General features: G+C 38.6%; 1 protein-coding gene and 1 pseudogene across 2 annotated transcripts; one reads left to right on the top strand and one right to left on the bottom strand.

Moving 5' to 3' along the window:
- The first annotated feature begins 10937 nt into the window (after positions 1–10937).
- On the top strand, positions 10938–15479 carry LOC143544271 (beta-arabinofuranosyltransferase RAY1-like; annotated as a pseudogene). The gene is made up of 6 exons (XR_013137223.1): positions 10938–11249; positions 11922–12171; positions 12599–13342; positions 13730–13976; positions 14103–14658; positions 14738–15479. The product of XR_013137223.1 is annotated as a beta-arabinofuranosyltransferase RAY1-like (transcript).
- A 408-nt stretch (positions 15480–15887) lies between these two features.
- Positions 15888–18670, bottom strand: LOC143544270 (inorganic phosphate transporter 2-1, chloroplastic-like). Its single transcript, XM_077036406.1, has 3 exons — positions 18094–18670; positions 17278–17469; positions 15888–16802 (listed from the first exon to the last, which is right to left on the bottom strand). The coding sequence occupies exons 1-3, from the start codon at positions 18505–18507 to the stop codon at positions 15981–15983; spliced, it is 1428 nt and encodes a 475-aa protein (XP_076892521.1). The 5' UTR covers positions 18508–18670; the 3' UTR covers positions 15888–15980.
- Between the last annotated feature and the right edge of the window lie 373 nt (positions 18671–19043).

The following is a 19043-nucleotide window of genomic DNA, read 5'->3' as shown; positions in this document are numbered from 1 at the left end:
GCGGTGTCCTTTAAACATTTTTTCCTACACGTTACGTCCTTTACGCTAACTGGGTTAGAAAAACTCAGTTAAATACCCTCACGTGAGACGCATGTGAGGGTATATTGGTCTTTTCAACGAAGTGGTTCAAATATATTATTGTAAAAAATAAATAGTAATTATTAGATATATACTCTCTCTCTCTTCTCGTCTTCTTTCTCTCTCTCTCTACTCTTCTCCCTTGTAGCACAGACTATCCTAACCCAACATCACCGACCAGATCGCACTCGTTAACGTCAACGCAGACAAGCTCCGAGGTGAGATGCTTGACCTCCAACACGTCGCCGCTTTCCTTTCTCGTACCAACATCACCGCCTTCGTTGACTACTCCAACATCGTCAGATCTGATCTTGTCATTGTCACTGCTGAGGCCCGACAGATCACAGGGGAGTCCAGGCTTAACTTGCTGTAGAGGAACCTGTCTCTGTATAAGAAGATGGTGCGGCGGGTTTACGGCGGCGGATCTGCTCATGGATATCCAACAGGGTATCCGGTGGGTTTACGGTGGCGGCGGAGGTGGTGGTGGGAACTGGGGGTGTGGGTTCCGTGGGTCAGTGTTGGATTGTCGTCGAAGTTAGAGAAATTGGGTGATTTTGTGGGTTTGAGATCTAGGGTTTCTAGGGTTAATGATTTGGTGGTAGTGGAGGTAAATGCGAAATGGTTAGGTGGTGGTGGAGGTAGAGGCGAAATGGGTTGGAGTTGGCCAGATCCGGTGGTGGTGGATGGGTTGGAGGTGGCCGGATCCGGTAGTTGTGGATGGGTTGGAGGTGGCCGGATCCGGTGGTGGTGGTGGCCGGGTTTCGACCAGGAGGTTTAATGGAGAGTTGACCAGGTGGTGGTGGTGGTGGTGGTTGTAGATGGGTGGTTGACGGCGGCGGTGGGAATGGAATGGAATCTGCAACGGGGTGGGTGGGGTATGGTGGCCGAAGTGGTTGTGATATGGTGATGGTGGTGGCATAGAGAGAGAAAGAAGAGAGAAAGGAGGGGGAAGGTGTTATAAATTTGCAGGTACATACGAAAAGACAAAAATGCCCTCACATGCGTCTCACGTGAGGGTATTTAACTGAGTTTTTCTAACCCAGTTAGCGTAAATGACGTAACGTGTAGAAAAAAAATGTTTAAAGGACACCGCCTGCAAGGAAAGGACACGAACCGTAATTTGGCTTTTTTTAAAGGACAAAATTTGTAATTGGGTCATTAATTAATAAATAATAAACGAATCAAGCCCGAGCCGAGCTCAAGCTTGAAAAACCAATTCAAGAGAGGGATTGAGCGTTAGAAAGAGCTCGAAACAAGCAGAGCTCGAGCTCTCATAAGTCAAAATGAGCCTATCGAGATCAGGCTCGGCTAGGCTCGTTAACACCCCTAACCAAAACCGAAACCGACAACTAACCGATGCTAAGGAACTTGTTAGGGATTTTCACATATAAACCAATTGGGAATCGGTTAACCGAACATAGGTTAATACGGTTAATGTTACTAAGGTTATATTTAATATGTTAAGATTAATTTCAATATGTTATCGGTTAACCAAACCAGCTACATAGGTTAGAGATTTTCCACTAAAAAACCGGTTATGAACCACAACTTTGCAACAAAGTTCCTTTGAACAAAGTTTAGGGACTTAGTCATAAAAAGGACATTTTTGGGATTTTATTTTTGTTCAAGGGGTATTTTAGTCTTGTTATATTAAAAATAATGCAGTAATGGTATTCTTGAATCACCAAGGAAGAGAGCATGATGACAGATGCATTTTACAAGTGCAAGAATGTTTGTAATTGCACCAAATGTTAGCGGTTTTTTGATATAACTACCGGTTTATTGCATGACATTCCGGATGTCCTGTGCGACTAGTAAAAGTGGGCCCTTAAAATAAAAACTTATATATAACAAAATTCATTAATCCGACGATAATTGTTATGACAATAAACAAAACAAAATTACTGTAGCAAAATGATTCATTTTACATAGTTAAACGAATCACGAGACTCTCCTAGCATTATTTGAAGCGAAGTTGTTGATCAATTGTCTCGTTACTTTTCAACTTTTCACGCATTTCATACCAACTTGCCATATTCTTGAGATGTTCCGAGCCAACTTCATGTTCTTTGATTCTAGTGGTGGCATGCTTCCAATCCCCATAACCTTCGTTATCCAAGTGACCTTTCGAAGGCCCTTTTCTAAATAGTTTACACCAAAAACAAAAGACTTTGTCAAGCTCTTTTGAATATACTAGCCATTTTCTACCCACTTCTTATTTGGTGAAATCCTGGTATACTGAGTTGCGGAAAACTGTCTAGAATATTTATCCTTAGGCCCCTTATCAATAGTGTTATCTCATTTAGGACCTTTCTCTATTAAAAGATTGAGCATGTCGTCATTAAGTCCGTCCCAAGCTCGTGGATCAAGTATATCAACATGGTTAACCTCAACATGATTTCCATCAACATTAGCATCTTTAACATCATCAACACGATCTTTATCAACGTGATCTCCATCAACATTAGCATCTTTAACATCATCATAAACACGATGTTCATCAACACCGACATCATCAACATCGATATCATCAACATTTTGATTTAGAGAAGAACCATGAGACTTTTTTCGTATGAACCTATCCATAGACACGGCTAGAGACTTTCTTAATTCCTCTTCTCTTTTTCTTTTTTTTACGTTTTTGACAACCAGATAAATGCTTACGAGGCATACTTCCTGAAAATTAAGTTTCAAGCTAAAGTCAAAATATATAAATTAACAATAAAATCATACAAGAGGTGCATAATATATACAGTTGAAATTAATAGACTGCAATACAAATGAATCCACATAATTTAGAGTTTCCTAAATTCGTTAGTATTTTGTTGTATTTATACAAAGGTGTTTGGATTCAAATGATCAAATAATTTGGTGGGTTTTGTCTTTAATACTATTTGGATCGAACTCAAAGTGGCGTTGGGCGAATCTATCAGGCTTAATGTATGCAAATACATCAAAAGTCAAAATGTTCGTAAATTAGTAATAAAGAAAATATATGGAACCTTTAAAAATGGCGGTTGGCACACGAGTTTTTGAACCAAATGCATCACCGTGATTTCCATCAACATTAGCATTTTTGACATCATGAACACGATCTTCATCAACATTAGCATCTTTAACATCTTCAACCCGATGTTCATCAACACCGACATTAAGAGCATTGATATCATTAGCATTTTGATTCTGAGAAGAGCCATGAGACTTTCTTTGGATAAACCTATCTATGGACCCGGCTAGAGACTTTCTTATTTCTTCGTCTCTTTTTCTCTTTTTATTTTGACTACCAGATAGTTGTTTAGGAGGCATTATTCCTGAAAATAATATAAGGTTTAAGCTAACGTTAACAATTTAATTACCTAAAGTATATATTTTTATTAACATTAAAAAGTAGTGTTTCCATCGAAACAGAAGGCAAACGGTCAACAAGTAAATAGGCAAATAATTATAAAATAATATATCAGTAATCAATTTATAATAATATATCAGTAATCAATTCACATAATCATGAATCAAATACAAATCAATTCACATGGTAAAATAATAATTAATCAATTCACTAGTTCACATTTAACATAATTTTTAATACAACATTCAACAATCAATATGAAATTACAAAGTAACAACAATATCATATATGATATATTATATATACATTTATTAAAACTAATTACGGGTGCAAACAAGCCAAGCCGTTTGCTAACTACTCGAGATCAGATCGATAAAAAGCTCAAAACGAGCCAAGCTTTTTCGAGCCCGACCCTTAATTAAGGCTCATTCAGTTATCGAGCCCCCGCTCGAGCCTTGTGTGGGAAGCTCGTTTAGGCTCAACTTGATGAGTCTTCTATGTAATAATTTCAAGAGCTCGAGCCGAGCTTAGGCTCGTTCAAGGTATTTCTCAAAATATATAAAAATAATTAAAAACGTATATATATTACTTAACAAGCAACAAACGAGCATAGCTCGAGCTTGAAAAAATGACTCACGATACGAGCTCTCGCTAGTCAAAACACGCGAGGTCGGCTAGTTTACCCCCATAAAAATAATCAACTATGAATTAATATTCAAACATAAATGGGCCCAACAAACATATGTGATATAATAATAATAATATGAAATTACTAAGTTGCTTACAATTGAATATTGATAAAGATGAAGTGTAAGAGTTGATGATCAAAGGCTGCGGCCACTCCACTGGTCTCTAGGTTCATGTCTGGCGGTTTGGTTCGATTAAAGGCGCCAAATGGGCACTCATTTGCCGCTCAAATTCTGTAAAAGGTTAAAAAGTTAATTATGGTAACTTTTTAGGTGTTTAAAAGGGGTAGGTCTGTAAATAAACCGAACGGTTCGGTGAACTTTTCATGAACCGTTCGCGGGAAGTTCATTTATGTTCGTTTATATAATAAACGAACGAACACGAACAAAAAATTTGTGTTCGTTTAATTAAAACGAACGAACATGAACACATGTTCCGTTCGTTCATTTATGTTCATGAACGTTCGTTTATGTTTGTTTATTTATGTTCGTTTATGTGTTAATAGAAAATAATGAAATATTTTTTTTATTTAAAAAGTTTTGTATTTGTTAATTTGTGTTCATTTACGTTTGTTTGTGTTCATTTATGTTCGTTTATCTTTGTTGAATTATGTTAAACGAACACAAGTGTTCAATTTTAAATAAACGAACAAAAACTTAAATATTCGTTCGATTAAGCATTCGTTTCCATTTAAAGTTAAATGAACGAACACTAGCATACCCTTGTTCATGTTCGTTCGAATTGTTTACATGCTTTTATTATTCATGTTGATGAATATATCAGTCTCAATTTCTAGGCTTTGCCGATTTTATTTGTCTTCGTTTGTGTTCATGAACCGTTCGTGAACACATTCATTTCCTTAATAAACGAACACGAACATAAAATCTCGTTCGGTAACTGTTCGTGAACCGTTCATGAAAAAATTATTTCATTAACGAACGAACATGAACAAGGTCTTGTTCGTGTTCGTTCGGTTCGTTTACAGCCCTAAAAAGGGGAATATTGGGCTAATTTGTTTAGAATGGTTATTGGGTTTTCAATTGTTATTGGGCTAATCTGTTTTAAATAATTATTTGATTTAAAATTCTTTTTATATACATAAACACGGGTGGCTCGTGGGATAGTGAAAACAAATTAGGGTTTTAAGCTCGCACTTAATTAAGGCCTCAAAGTCTAAAAAAAATTATATATAGATATATTATAATGGGTAAAGTAACCTTAAAGTAATGTATTATTGGTGTGGTGGTCGGTTTGGTTGTTACTAAAATATAGGTTGTGAGTTCAAAACTTTTAATAAGCAATTTTTTTTCTTAACAGTTGTGATGAAAAGGCCACAAAATCTTGTTTTGATTTAGGCTTCCACATTTATTGAGCCAACCCTGCATAAAAAGGCCAAAAAAAATAAGGACCACCATGTATATGTTAAAATCAAAGGGTTTGTAGTATAGTAATACCAATACGTAATGAAAAGGTGTCTCTTTTTATGAAGTTGAGTTGAGAGTTTCGAGTCTCGTAGGTCGCAGCGAATTTAAGATGTAGATTTAAAAGTATAATTAGTGGGTGTGTGGTTACATCATGCTCTTCGGCGACATTACTCACATTATACAGTGGTTAAATTCAGACTTCTTTATAAACTCACTGAAAAATCAATAATTTATATAAACCGTTCACATTCTATGTAAATATGCATTACATACAAAACTTGTTTTGAATATAGAAGATAACAACCTTTTTGCTTAGACTAGGTATTGTGAGCTAGTGTCCACTTTACCTCAACACCTCTTTAACGAAAAAATAAGCCATCGTCGTCCCGCGACGCCAAAGGCGGGTGCCACCCTTGTTCCCCCTTCTTTGTTATAGTGTTAACTCTCAAGAGCGCTCCCAATACATCAATCAAATTATTTATTTTATTTAACTTTTAATTACTTCATAATGTATAAGTTAAAAAAACAGATAGTAAATATTTTCTTAACTATGTAACAATGACGTAACGTTTTAATTATATTGGCGTTAATCAGCTCAAAACATATTTTATTTGTAAATAGTATAAAGTAAAAAAATACTAGCATTGATGGGTTGACCCGGTGACCCTCAGTGGGTGATGACGGCCACTCAACGTCAAGTCTTCACATGCCTTTTGCTCCTCCGTGGTGGTAGGTGGGTGGTTTCCACCAAAAGAAGCTTCACATTTCCGTTAAAGTTTCACTCTTTTCTTCAACACATTTTTAACAAAGGTCTATCCTCCTCTTTAGGTTCTTTGATTGTTTTATTCAATTCATGGTTTTTAGCTAATAAATTGTAAATCTTGATCAAACCCATCTCAAATCTTTGGATGCTTTAACTTCGAAGCACGAAATGAATCTGACCTGATCCATGATGATGTTTCCACGGATTTTCGAGATGAAACGAACCACGTCTTGCTTTTTCTTCTCCGGTTGCTTGAGACCTGCAATGGTTTTTCGGGGGTGTGGAGGTGACTGCTAAGAAATCTAAAAGATCTCTTGTTTACAGACACAAAAAAGTGGTGGTGGCTCTTATTGAGCATGACCCCTTAATAAGGAGGTGGAGACCTCCTTATATAGAGAGCCTCATGGCCACCGTCATGGTACCCTAATGGGCCTAGCCCAGTTAGGGTTACCTCCACAAAACCCCCTCAGGCCAATAACATTGTATTAGTCCATGTAATAAAATAAGCCAAACATAATAAATTTAGGGTCGTAAAACCGGGTTTAGTACCATACCCCTACAAGCCCCCCAAGTCCAGCGTTGCTCCTGGGCGCGCAAGCGTCTAGGTGGAGCGCTGGACTTTATGAGGTGTGTTAGGCCATGAGGCGGTTTTTTCCCTTTTCTTCGGCCTTGTCTTTATTGTCTTTGAGTTTTGGGAGGTTTTCTTCATGATGGTGACATGTTGTGGTCTTTATGATAATGATGGTGCCCTGGCATGAATAAGATATAGCACGCATCATAACAATAGTGGCGCGAGGCCTGATAAAAGGTAGAGCGCGCATCTCGATAATAATGTAACATAACTTGCGCGCGAGGCAGCTTACGAGTTATGAGAACAATAAAGCCTGCGCGCGAGGCGACTTACGAGCTATAAGAATAATAAAGCCTGCGCGCGTGGCGACTTACGAGCTATAAGAATAATAAAGCCTGCGCGTGAGGCGACTTACGAGCTATAAGAATAATAAAGCCTGCGCGCGTGGCGGCTTACGAGCTATAAGAATAATAAAGCCTGCGCGTGAGGCGACTTACGAGCTATAAGAATAATAAAGCCTGCGCGAGTTGCGGCTTACGAGCTATAATAATAATAAAGCCTGCGCGCGTGGCGACTTACGAGCTATAAGAATAATAAAGCTTGCGCGAGTTGCGGCTTACGAGCTATAATAATAATAAAGCCTGCGCGCGAGGCGACTTACGAGCTATAGGAATAATGAAGCTTGCGCTAGTTGCGGCTTACGAGCTATAATAATAATAAAGCCTGCGCGCGTGGCGACTTACGAGCTATAAGAATAATGAAGCTTGCGCGCGAGGCGACTTATGAGCTGTAATAATGATAATGACTGGCCCACAAGGGTCTTTTCTACGCAGGATGACTATCTCAGCTTGTCTTCAAACTAATAATGGAGGCACAAACGGCCATAGTAAACTTTATGTCATGCGCCATGCGCAGATGTTGCGTGCGCGTGCGCGTAGACTGTGTGTCATGCGCAGATGTTTCATGCGCTTGCGCATAGGCTTTGGTTTTGTCATGCGCCACGCGCAGATGTCGCATGCGCATGCGCGTAGACTTTATGTCCCGCGCCACGCGCAGATGTTGCATGCGCGCGCGCGTAGACTTTGTGTCATGCGCCAAGCGCAGGTGTTGCGTGCACTGATGTGATGTGTGAGCATGTGATGCGTAAGCACATTTAATATGCGTGAGCATATGTGATGCTCACATGCGTGAGCATATGTGGTGCATGAGCATGTGATATGCGACTGCGCTCAAGCATCATGGTGGCGCGCATGTTGAACGGAGCGGAGCCGCGATAGGTCTTGTATTCGGCGCGAAGCCGTATGGGTTTATGAGGATTCCCAACCTTTAAGTTTGGCGCTTGGCCTGATGGGTTTATGAGGATTCCCAACCTTTAAGTTTGGCGCGTGGCCTGATGGGTTTATGAGGGTTCCCAACCTTTAAGTATGGCGCGTAGCCATATGGGATATTATGAGGATTCCCAACCTTTAAGTATTGGCGCGTAGCCATATGGGATATTACGAGGATTCCCAACCTAAGTATTGGCGCGTAGCCATATGGGATATTATGAGGATTCCCAACCTTTAAGTATGGCGTGTAGCCATATGGGATATTATGAGGATTCCCAACCTTTAAGTATGGCGTGTAGCCATATGGGATATTATGAGGATGAGGATTCCCAACCTTTAAGTATTGGCGCGTAGCCATATGGGATATTATGAGGATTCCCAACCTTTAAGTATGGCGTGTAGCCATATGGGATATTATGAGGATGAGGATTCCCAACCTTTAAGTATTGGCGCGTAGCCATATGGGATATTATGAGGATTCCCAACCTTTAAGTATGGCGTGTAGCCATATGGGATATTATGAGGATTCCCAACCTTTAAGTATGGCGTGTAGCCATATGGGATATTATGAGGATTCCCAACCTTTAAGTATGGCGTGTAGCCATATGGGATATTATGAGGATTCCCAACCTTTAAGTTTCGCGCGTGGCCTGATGCGCGCATGCACGGCGATGGAGTGGTGACTCGCGAGCGCGCGTGCGTGGCGGAGGTCTCTTGCGCAAAACCCACGTGGTGGTTCCCGCGGCGGCACATGCATGACTGCGGAGTGAGAATCCGCGGGCGCGCGTACATGGCGGCGGAAGTCTGGTAATTTTTGGATCTGCAATTTAAGAGTTAGATCTGCCATTTTAAACCTAAAATCCAGGTCTGTAATCTAGATCTAGATCTGTAAATCAGATCTGGATAGATCTGAGACTCGGAGCGGATTTAAAACCATCACAGATCCGGAGACTTGATCATTCGAATCAGGCAGTTTTTTGCACAGATCTGGAAGCCTCCTTTAGATCTATGGATCTTTTTGAGCTTTAATAGAACAAGCCTTGAAGCCTTTTTCTGTAAACTTCCAGATCTGGGTTTTTCCTGGGAGAGATCTGACAACCGAGAGGAAGATCGAAGGGTAGTTCGTTGCCGTCCCACGGATGGCGCCAATGTCGAAGCACGAAATGAATCTGACCTGATCCATGACGATGTTTCCACGGATTTTCGAGATGAAACGAACCACGTCTTGCCTTTTCTTCTCCGGTTGCTTGAGACCTGCAATGGTTTTTCGGGGGTGTGGAGGTGACTGCTAAGAAATCTAAAAGATCTCTTGTTTACAGACACAAAAAAGTGGTGGTGGCTCTTATTGAGCATGACCCTTTAATAAGGAGGTGGAGACCTCCTTATATAGAGAGCCTCATGGCCACCATCATGGTACCCTAATGGGTCTAGCCCAGTTAGGGTTACCTCCACAAAACCCCATCAGGCCAATAACATTGTATTAGTCCATGTAATAAAATAAGCCAAACATAATAAATTTAGGGTCGTAAAACCGGGTTTAGTACCATACCCCTACATTACTCAAATTGATGGTTTATCAATAGACTCATCAACAATTTGAGACAAAGTTACTCTTTTTGGTCTAAAATCTTTAGCTGATTTCATACTAGGGGGTGTTTGGTACAGAGAAAAAGAATGGGAAGAAATGGAAATAGAAATGGGAGAGAAATGGAATTGGAGAGAAATAGAAATGGGTGGAGAATTGACAATCATTTCCTTTGTTTGGTACAATAGAGAAATGGGTGGAGAAACGGGAGCAGAGACGTGATTAGGGTTCCGCCTCGGCATCATCATGGTGGAGAAATGGTGGCTCAGAGACGCGTTGCAACACCGCGAACGGAGTAGAGCGTCATCATCATCGCCGCGCAACATCAACACCGCGATTTAGGGTTCCGCCTCGCAACACCGCCTCGCGATTTAGGGTTTCGTTTTGGCTCAGAGACGCGAACGGACGTGGCTGCGGCGTCGGCCGCCGTGCCGGACGTCGGCATCATCATCACCATCGCCGGTCGGAGCATCATCATCATCATACGCGAACGGAGTAGAGCAGAGACGCGATTTAGAAGCAGAGAGAATTCCATTTCTCTTCCAAATGGAGAGAATTGGATTTCTCTACTTTTTGCCTACACCCAATTCTCAGAGAAAACCAATTCTCCGCCCAATTCTCCGCCTAATTCTCCCAAACAAGAGAAACCTAATTCTCCACCCTCAAATCTCTCTACCAAACACCCCCCTAGTGTCTATCTTTTTAAATAAACCCATTAAGAATTTGAGACTAAATCACTCTTTTTGGTTTAAAAAATGTAATTTTTGACAAGCCCATCTCCATTCTTTAGCTGATTGCATACTTTTGTCTATCTTTTTACTCAAATGGATGTTTTTTCAATGAACCCATCAAGAATTTGAGACTAAATTACTCTTTTTGGTTTAAAAAATGGTACTTTTTGACAAACCCAACTCAAATCTTTAAATGGTTTCATACTTTTGATTATCTTTTTAATCAAATTGATGGTTTTTCAATGAACCCATCAAGAATTTGGGAGTAAATCACTCTTTTTAGTATAAAAATGATACTTTTTAATCAAACCCATCTCAAATCTTTAGCTGATTTCATACTTTTGCCAATATTTTTAATCAAATGGATGGTTTTTCATTGAAACCTTCAAGAGTTTGAGATTAATCCACTCATTTCGGTCTAAAAATGATAACTTTTCGTATCCGTGCACTAAAAGTCGAGTTATTGTTGATTTGGCTATATGGGTTTGTCTTGATTTTAATCTCTTTTTATGCCACCACTCAAATATTACCACCTTCTTACATTCAAAAACAAATCAAGAGTCTGAGTAATTCTGTGGGACCCACTGTTACAATATTTGCAGCTGCTAGACCTTTGGCTTGCTTTATCACAAGACATAAGGGTGGTTATTTTTGGTCAAGATCCTTCTGTTTTCACTTTTGCAGCTTCTTTTGGCCCTGATTCTAGAGTTTCCGTTGAACCCGACATTGATTACACGTAAGCCCTTTTCAATTTACCGGAACGCTTCTATGTTAAGCTTATAAACTTTTGATCACACATATGTTTGGACAAGTGTGGTGTTTTTTCTTATGAACTTGTTATGTATGAAATTTGTAGTGTACTAGTGTATGTATGTGCATTTGTATTATATTTGAGTATTTGGGTGAAAAACGGTTATGATTTAGAGGCAAATGTCGCTAAATAGTAATCAAGTTTTATGATTGTTCAACCACTTAACTTTTAGTTTTGTTCCAATGTTAGTGAAAATTTTTCCTAAAATTATAAATGTGTATTAACCGACCATTTACGTTTGTCGACGCGGTGTGCTAATTGTGTAAGAAGGTTTCATACACAGGTGGAATGGGAACAATGATGAAACTTAGTTACTATTTAGTGATATTTACCGTTGTTTTGACTTTATGTTATTTAGTGTCAAAATAATGAGATTTAAAATAAAAATGTAAGAACTTTCCATTAGAATGTAAAATTATTAAATTACCTTCATATCTCTAGCTTTGATCAACTATCTTATTTTAGTGTGTTTTTATTAAGTCTCGGTAACACACATCCAAATATTGAGCTAAATTATTATAGCAGGAGCTAGATGTATGATTTGATGATACTTAGTACAAATGTAGGAAATTTCACATTTTGTTTAAATATTTTCAGATTTTTAGGTACTCCATTCTTTCATTCAATGCTTGCAAGAGCACAAACATCAAATTCGGACATATCTGTTTTGGTGGATCCAGAAACCATTCTTTTGCCCAACTTTATTTCAACATTAAGTCGTGTTCATAAACTTGATCATGATTGGCTCCTCATTGCTTCATCAAGAAATGTATCGAGTTTCGCATTTCAGTTGGATTCAGATGGAAAACGTCTAGAGGTCAATGGTGAAAAGATTAAAATAAAAAAGGTAAAAAGATAAATTATTATTTGAATTGATACAAGCTCAAAGTGAATTAGTAACTTATGTTTATATTACGGGGTAATGCCAAAGATAGCAACACTTTTGTTTTCGTTCGTTTTACTCGTTCGTTGATATGGTCTGTTTTAGTCATTGAAGTTATAAAAAGTGTTCCAGTTTTTGCCATTTGTATTAAAAAAAGACCATAATACCCCTAAAATGATGATGATGATTACAATGACCTGCACTGTTTTTCATCACAATTGAAATCACAATTGAATAGCTGAGGGTATCCCTAAAATGATGATGATGATTACAATGACCTGCACTGTTTTTCATCACAATTGAAATCACAATTGAATAGCTGAGGGTATCACATAATCACTTTCGAAACACACATTTAAGCGCACCCTAAATCTCTCATTTCTTTGGTTAGGCGCAGGACTTTGTTTCCCTTGGGGACCGGGAGATTTGTGATGAAAATAAGATAATTTTGGCATGGAATAACAAAGACATTCCATTACAGAACGGGGTTTTACCCCCGTTTTTATACGGAAAAGGTTTCCACAACGTTTGGGTCATCAACGAGGCTTTATCCTCCAACTTTAGATTTGTATTTGATGCAAGTTCAACCATTTCAAGTTTCTTTGTCAACAATCTTGATCTTGATCCTACAAAAGAAGCAAGAAATTGGGAAAATGTTGGAAATTCTCATTTGGCAGCTCTTTATGGATCATTATACTTCCGTGAAGCCTGTTATCCCAACATGATCAAGCTTTTCAAATGTAACGGGCGCTATTATTTTGGAAGCACTACAAAGAACATTGTGTATCCATTAGGATCCAGTAAAGGAATAAGCTTTAATGATTTAGGGGCATTTAGATGGAGTAAACATAAGAACATTTTGAGTTGCTTTGATAAAATAAGATCATTTAATGGAAATGTTGGTTGCTCAAAAAGGAACCAACTGACGTCACTAGAGCCATTAGTTCTTCCATTTTCTCTAGTGCTTCTATTATCCATGCGTGCAGACAAGAATAAGACTATTGTTCTAGCGGTTGCAGGATATAGTTATAAAGATATGTTAATGAGTTGGGTATGTAGGCAACACCGACTTCAAGTTTCAAACTTTGTAGTTTGTGCTCTTGATGATGAAATATACAACTTTTGTGTCTTGCAGGTGAGTCTGCATTTGCTTGTTTACTATAATTATGGATATTGTAAAGGTGGCAATTTTGACTCATTTACTTATGAACGGGTCGATTTGAGTTGCGCTCGATCTCAAACGGGCCAGATGGACCAAAGCCTATTAATGAGGAATACAACCTTTCAATCATTTAACTTAAAGATGTTTTTTTTTATTTTTGCAACAATATTGTTTTTCAAATCATAATTAACACAATAAATATGTAATAAAAATTTAAAATTGGACAAGAAAAGAACCGTGTTAACCCAAATACAGTTCGACCTGTTACCAACCCGACTGACCCGCTCATCTTGCCACCTCTCGTCTTTATATAACTAAGGTTATATATTATCTAGCTTGGTTTGTTGTACACTGCTGTAGGGTTTGCCTGTTTTTAGAGATAGATTAGCTCCAAGCAACATTAGCTATGATGACTGCCACTTTGGAACAAATTGCTTTCAAAGGGTAACAAAAGTGAAATCAAGGGTAGTTTTGGAAATTCTGAAGCTGGGATACAATGTACTTATGAGTGATGTTGATGTGTATTGGTTTAAGAATCCTTTGCCACTGCTTACCACTTTTGGTCCTGCAGTTTTCGTGGCTCAATCCGATGAGTACAAACTCACAGGTTTGTTTTTCAAGAAATTTGTGTTAACAAGTTATCATCTTCCAATTGTCTATAAAAGTTGTAACTTTTAAAATATAAAAGAATACTTTTAAATTAAGTTTTTAATCCCTCTAGTCTTGTGTGTAGGTCCCATAAATTTACCTCGCCGGTTAAACTCGGGCTTTTACTATGCTCACTCTGATGGTACAACAATTGCTGCTTTGAAAAAGGTAGTAAAGCATGCTTCTTTATCAAATCTTTCAGAGCAACCAAGTTTTTATGATACATTATGCGGGTTAAACGGATCGTACCGTCTAGATGATGACACATGTCAAGAACCCGAAACAAATCTCACTGTCCGTTTCTTGGACCGAAACCTCTTTCCAAATGGGGCCTACCGCGACCTATGGGACTCTAGTAACGTGTCATCAACGTGCAATGACATAGGTTGTTTTGTGCTTCATAATAATTGGATTAGTGGGAGACAAAAGAAGCTGGAACGACAGGTGTTGTCAGGTCTTTTGGAGTATGATACGAGTACTAGGATGTGTTTGCTGAACTGGCAAAGATTAAAACCAGTAAGCTACTTTTGAAGAAGATCATTGTTGACAAGTTGATGTTTACAAAGAAACTTTGGTTTTATCAAACGGGCCGGCTTTGGAAAAAACAATAATAAGATAAAAGTCAAAAACCAAAGAAAAAGGTGAGATTTTTAGTGGTATATAATGTTTGAAATTGGTGTTACTGAGACCTGATTGAGTGGTTTCTTGAAATGCATAAAGGGTGTTTAGCTTCACTCTGTGGAGTCCAGTCATTGGACAAAAAGGATTCAAGAAACCCGAAAGAGGTTAAAGATGATTCCTTTTCAACTGGGAATAGTTTAAACTCAAGGGAATTTTATGCCAGGGTTCTTCATGCAGGCGGGAAAGAAGATCTTTATCAAATGGCCGTTAAAGTTTCTCAAATAATCAAGAATTACCCGGAGATGTGTATCGCGAGGCCCGAGGTTTTCAAGAATCCGAATGAAAGTGTTTTATCTGCAAAGGATATGCTCTTGCCTGGACAAAAGTACTATTTAGTCCCTGTGACAACTTTAAAGAAGTTGAAAAAGAAATATGCTGCAAAAGAGAATAAGTTAATGGGAGAAACCAGTCCTGAAGAGTCCGATGGAACTATTTGTTCAAAAGATTACCATGTTTCTAAAGAGAGGCAGTCCAGACGCGTAGTTAAGAAACATATACAGTCAAACAGAAAAGTTGCGCAGCCGGTCTTGAAGTCAAAGTCAAAGTCATGTCGGGGATCTGACTGGGAGCCCAGTTTAACATCAATTCAAGAACTATCTCCATGAACGGTCGATTTGAAATCGTGTGAAACAGGTATGTAGTTTTATGAATACAAGGTGCAGAATGTTATTGCAATGTACCCATGACGGTACCCGTTTTCTTGTTTTGTGAACTTTTTATTTACTGGAATCTGTTAGTATGCTTGTTTTAATGGTCAAAAGATGGGAAACTAATAAAGTTTGCTTCTTTATAATTGGAAGTTGTGTTTATATTGAGTAATGGAAACAAACAATTTGCAAATTTGAAAGAAAAGATTGGGTTCGACCCATTTGATCCGTTATGGATAAACCATAAGTTTATTTGGTATATATTAAACGTACTTTTTTTTGGTGTTAAATGGGTTGGTTCGTGTCAACCCGCGAATGCACGTGGCGTGTTCGGGCTCATATAAAACTTATAGGTTCTTGTCGAGTTCGACCTGTCAACCTGCGAACACGACCCGTTTAGCATCCCTGAATAATTTAGAAAGATTTTAATAGATGTGTAATTCCTAGTAGAGAACTATTAATAACTTGATAGGTATTAGCAGAAACAAAAGAGTGATGACCAAAGAATAAAGATAACAAACGATCGAAATGACGATTTCCGATTAAGATAATCGCACATTATGTGTCAAACAAACAAAAAGAAATGATTAGGGTTTATTAGAGCCTCCAAATGGATAAAGTTTGAATCTTTACACTCAAAAAATTTGTCGCAAGAACTTGGTAAGAATCCATGTGTAAACCACTGCAAACACTGCACCAACTGGAATAGTAACCACCCATGAAGTAACAATTTCCCGCACGGTTTCGGCTCTCACACTATTAAGTCCTCTAGCAAACCCAACTCCCATAACTGCACCCACAAGAGTATGTGTAGCTGATATAGGAAGTCCAAGTTTTGATGCAAAGAGTACAACTGAAGCAGCCGCAAACTCGGCTGCAAATCCTCTTGTAGGAGTCAGTTCTGTGATCTTTTTCCCAATTGTAGCAATCACTCTGTACCCCCACATCATGAGCCCTGCAACAATCCCAAACCCACCCCATGCAAGAACATCAAGTGGAATTACTATTTCACCCCCGGTGGCCCCACCTTGTAGTATAGAAAGAGCTGCAGCTAACGGGCCGATCGCATTCGACACGTCATTCCCTCCGTGTGCAAATGACATGAAGCAGGCGGATAGAATCTGCATGTAGCCGAACACACCGTAGACTATTTTGAGTTGTGTGCCAGTGGGGCCCGCGATGTCTGATAGGAAACCGATGGGTTTAGGGGTTGACTCTTCGTGTGTCTCGTGATGGGTTGACTTTGCCTTGTCTAGGAGGTGACCGAGCTGTTTTCGGATGACGTTATTGACAAAGAATGCACCTAGTGTGCCACATCCTATGGCTTGAGCTAGTGCTATTGGTGGTTTGTTGCTTAGAGGAAAAGCTGCAAAAGTTATGAGTGTGACACCCACGAAAACCGCAATCGGTGCGGCGGCTGCTGCGGCTTCCCCGGGGTTTGGAGCACTGTAAACAAACTAAATATAATATAAATTGGTTAGATATATATATATATATATATATATATATATATATATATATATATATATATATATATGATAGTCCTTGTAAACCCCTAAAGCATGAATCTTGAAAGTCTTTCGGTTAGAAATGGCAAAATGGACAGGTTGAGGAACATGTCCAAACTCAAAACAAGAAATATTTTTGGTGTGAGTCGGGTTGACCTGAAACATTTTACGTTCAAAAAATACGAATATGCTTTTATTAATATTTTGGATGTCAAGTATGTTTATAAAGGTTATATATTACCATATAATCTGATTTTTTTTAGTTGGAAGGATATATGAGATTTGGGCAACCATTTACCTCAGTGTCTTATTCTGACCCTCAAGTCGAGAGAATCGCTTTTAAAATTTACAATACATATAGACACCCTCATAATATACCACAAAAAAAATGCATTCATTTCATGGTTTAGTAGGGTGTACGTACCCTGCGAATGCATTTGTACACAAGGAAGGAAACTGCTGCACCCAAAACTGGGGATATAACCCAAGACGATGTCACCCTCGCTAATGAGCTCCAGAAAACTGCACCAGGCCCGCCATACACAAGCCCGAACCCAACCATGGATCCTACAATACAGTGTGTAGTTGACACAGGCCAGCCGTAGAATGATGCAACCTGACCATTTGACCAAGACCCAAAAGGTCAACATTTTTCTTGTTTAGAAAGTCAAATGCAGCTCCCTAATTTAGTTTATGGATCTTTTTCATTCTATGAATAAAGGACTTTTTAGATCTATTCTAAGTAGTGTAAAGATCGTCTTTAATTTGTATTTGACTTTGACTAAGTAGTCAAAGGGACTCGTATTAGTTGAAATAATCATTGACCTGTAAGACAAAAATGTTGAAGATCATGTTTAAAAAGCTGGATGCAACTCCATAGTTTAGGTTTAAGGATCTTTTTCATTCTAGGAATAAAGGGCTTATTAGATATAATCTTAAATAGTGTGAAGAACTGAAGATTCATATTTAATTTTTGTTTGACTTTGACTAAATGGTCAAGGGTGTCATATCAGTTAAAATAATCTTGGTGGCCACAAAAGACAGTTGTATTGACTACTTGACTAGTAAGTAGTAACTACCAAATGCTGTAGATCTATCCTAAACAGTATGAAGATCATATTTAATTTGTGTTTGACTTTGACTAAATAGTCAAAGTGACTAGTATCAATTGAAGCAATCATGTTTGACCACAAAAGACAGTAGTATTGACCAGTAACTACCAAAAAGTTGTAATCTTTACCTGTAACCAAGTACCAGCAGCTGCTAAAGAAGACAACAAACCAACAAAAAGCAAAGAATCTTTCCCTTGAAAAACATTAGCAACAAGAATCCCTTTCTGCATTGTGCTAGTCACATGCTGACCCATCAACAACGCCCCCGAAAACTCCAACACGGCCGCCGTCACCACTGCCTGCCGCAGCGTCAACGCCCCGGACCCCACCGACGTCCCCATAGCATTCGCCACGTCATTGGCGCCAATATTCCAAGCCATATAAAACCCAAACAAAAGTGTCACATATGACAATACCTTAATCTTTAATCCCATTCCTTGAACTAAAGTCTTCATAAAAATCGGTAAACTCAACGCTGCAACCGCTATGCATATGGATATTGCAGAAGCTGTGTTTGATGATATGTTAAAAGCTTGAGCCATGCCAGGCAAATCACCATTTTCTTGTTCTTGAACATTTTCTTGATTTTGACTTGATTCTGATAAAGATGCAAAAGGGTGTGTGAATTTATGGTTTTTTGAGTTCACATGTGAAAAAGATGATTTGGGTATGTTCAAAATCAAATCTTTTTTGGTTTCTTGAGTAAAAGCAGCATGATTTTTGTGTCTTGGTAGATAAAGATTGGAGTTAAGAAACAAAAGATTTGAATGTGTGATTGTGTTTCTAGTGGAACAAAAACAGTATGAAGTAGTCATGGTTTATGGATACTTGTAGAACCTTTAGAACCAATATGCTATGTGTAAAGAATAATAATGTAGCTGGTGGCCATTGATGGTGGTAGTGGGGTTGTAGTGGCAGTGCAGGGCGGAGCGGTTGCCGGAAGAGGGAGAGTTTGTTGGTTCTTTTTTTTGTTGATTCTTTTAAGCTTTTAAGTTCAAAAATGTGGTGTTTGTTAATTTGTGGATTTCATGATGTGGCTCATTTTGAAATGAGTGGTGGTTGTGATAGTTGAAGGCTT

The sequence above is a fragment of the Bidens hawaiensis genome, unplaced genomic scaffold, assembly GCF_021521415.1.
Source record: "Bidens hawaiensis isolate Kalapana, Puna unplaced genomic scaffold, B.hawaiensis_p1.1 tig00013505_1, whole genome shotgun sequence".
In the NCBI taxonomy this organism is placed as follows: Eukaryota; Viridiplantae; Streptophyta; class Magnoliopsida; order Asterales; family Asteraceae; genus Bidens; species Bidens hawaiensis.
The sequence above is the reverse complement of the archived record's forward strand: the minus strand, read 5'-3'. Positions and strand labels throughout refer to the sequence as shown.

Excerpts from the sequence above, each read along its gene's own strand:
- LOC143544270 (XM_077036406.1), bottom strand. The coding sequence starts at position 18,507 with ATGGCTCAAGCTTTTAACATATCATCAAACACAGCTTCTGCAATATCC. Across the intron at positions 17,470-18,093 it reads CTGCTGGTACTTGGTTACAG|GTTGCATCATTCTACGGCTG; the intron begins GTAAAGATTACA and ends TCAAATGGTCAG. Across the intron at positions 16,803-17,277 it reads TGTACAAATGCATTCGCAGG|TTTGTTTACAGTGCTCCAAA; the intron begins GTACGTACACCC and ends TATTATATTTAG.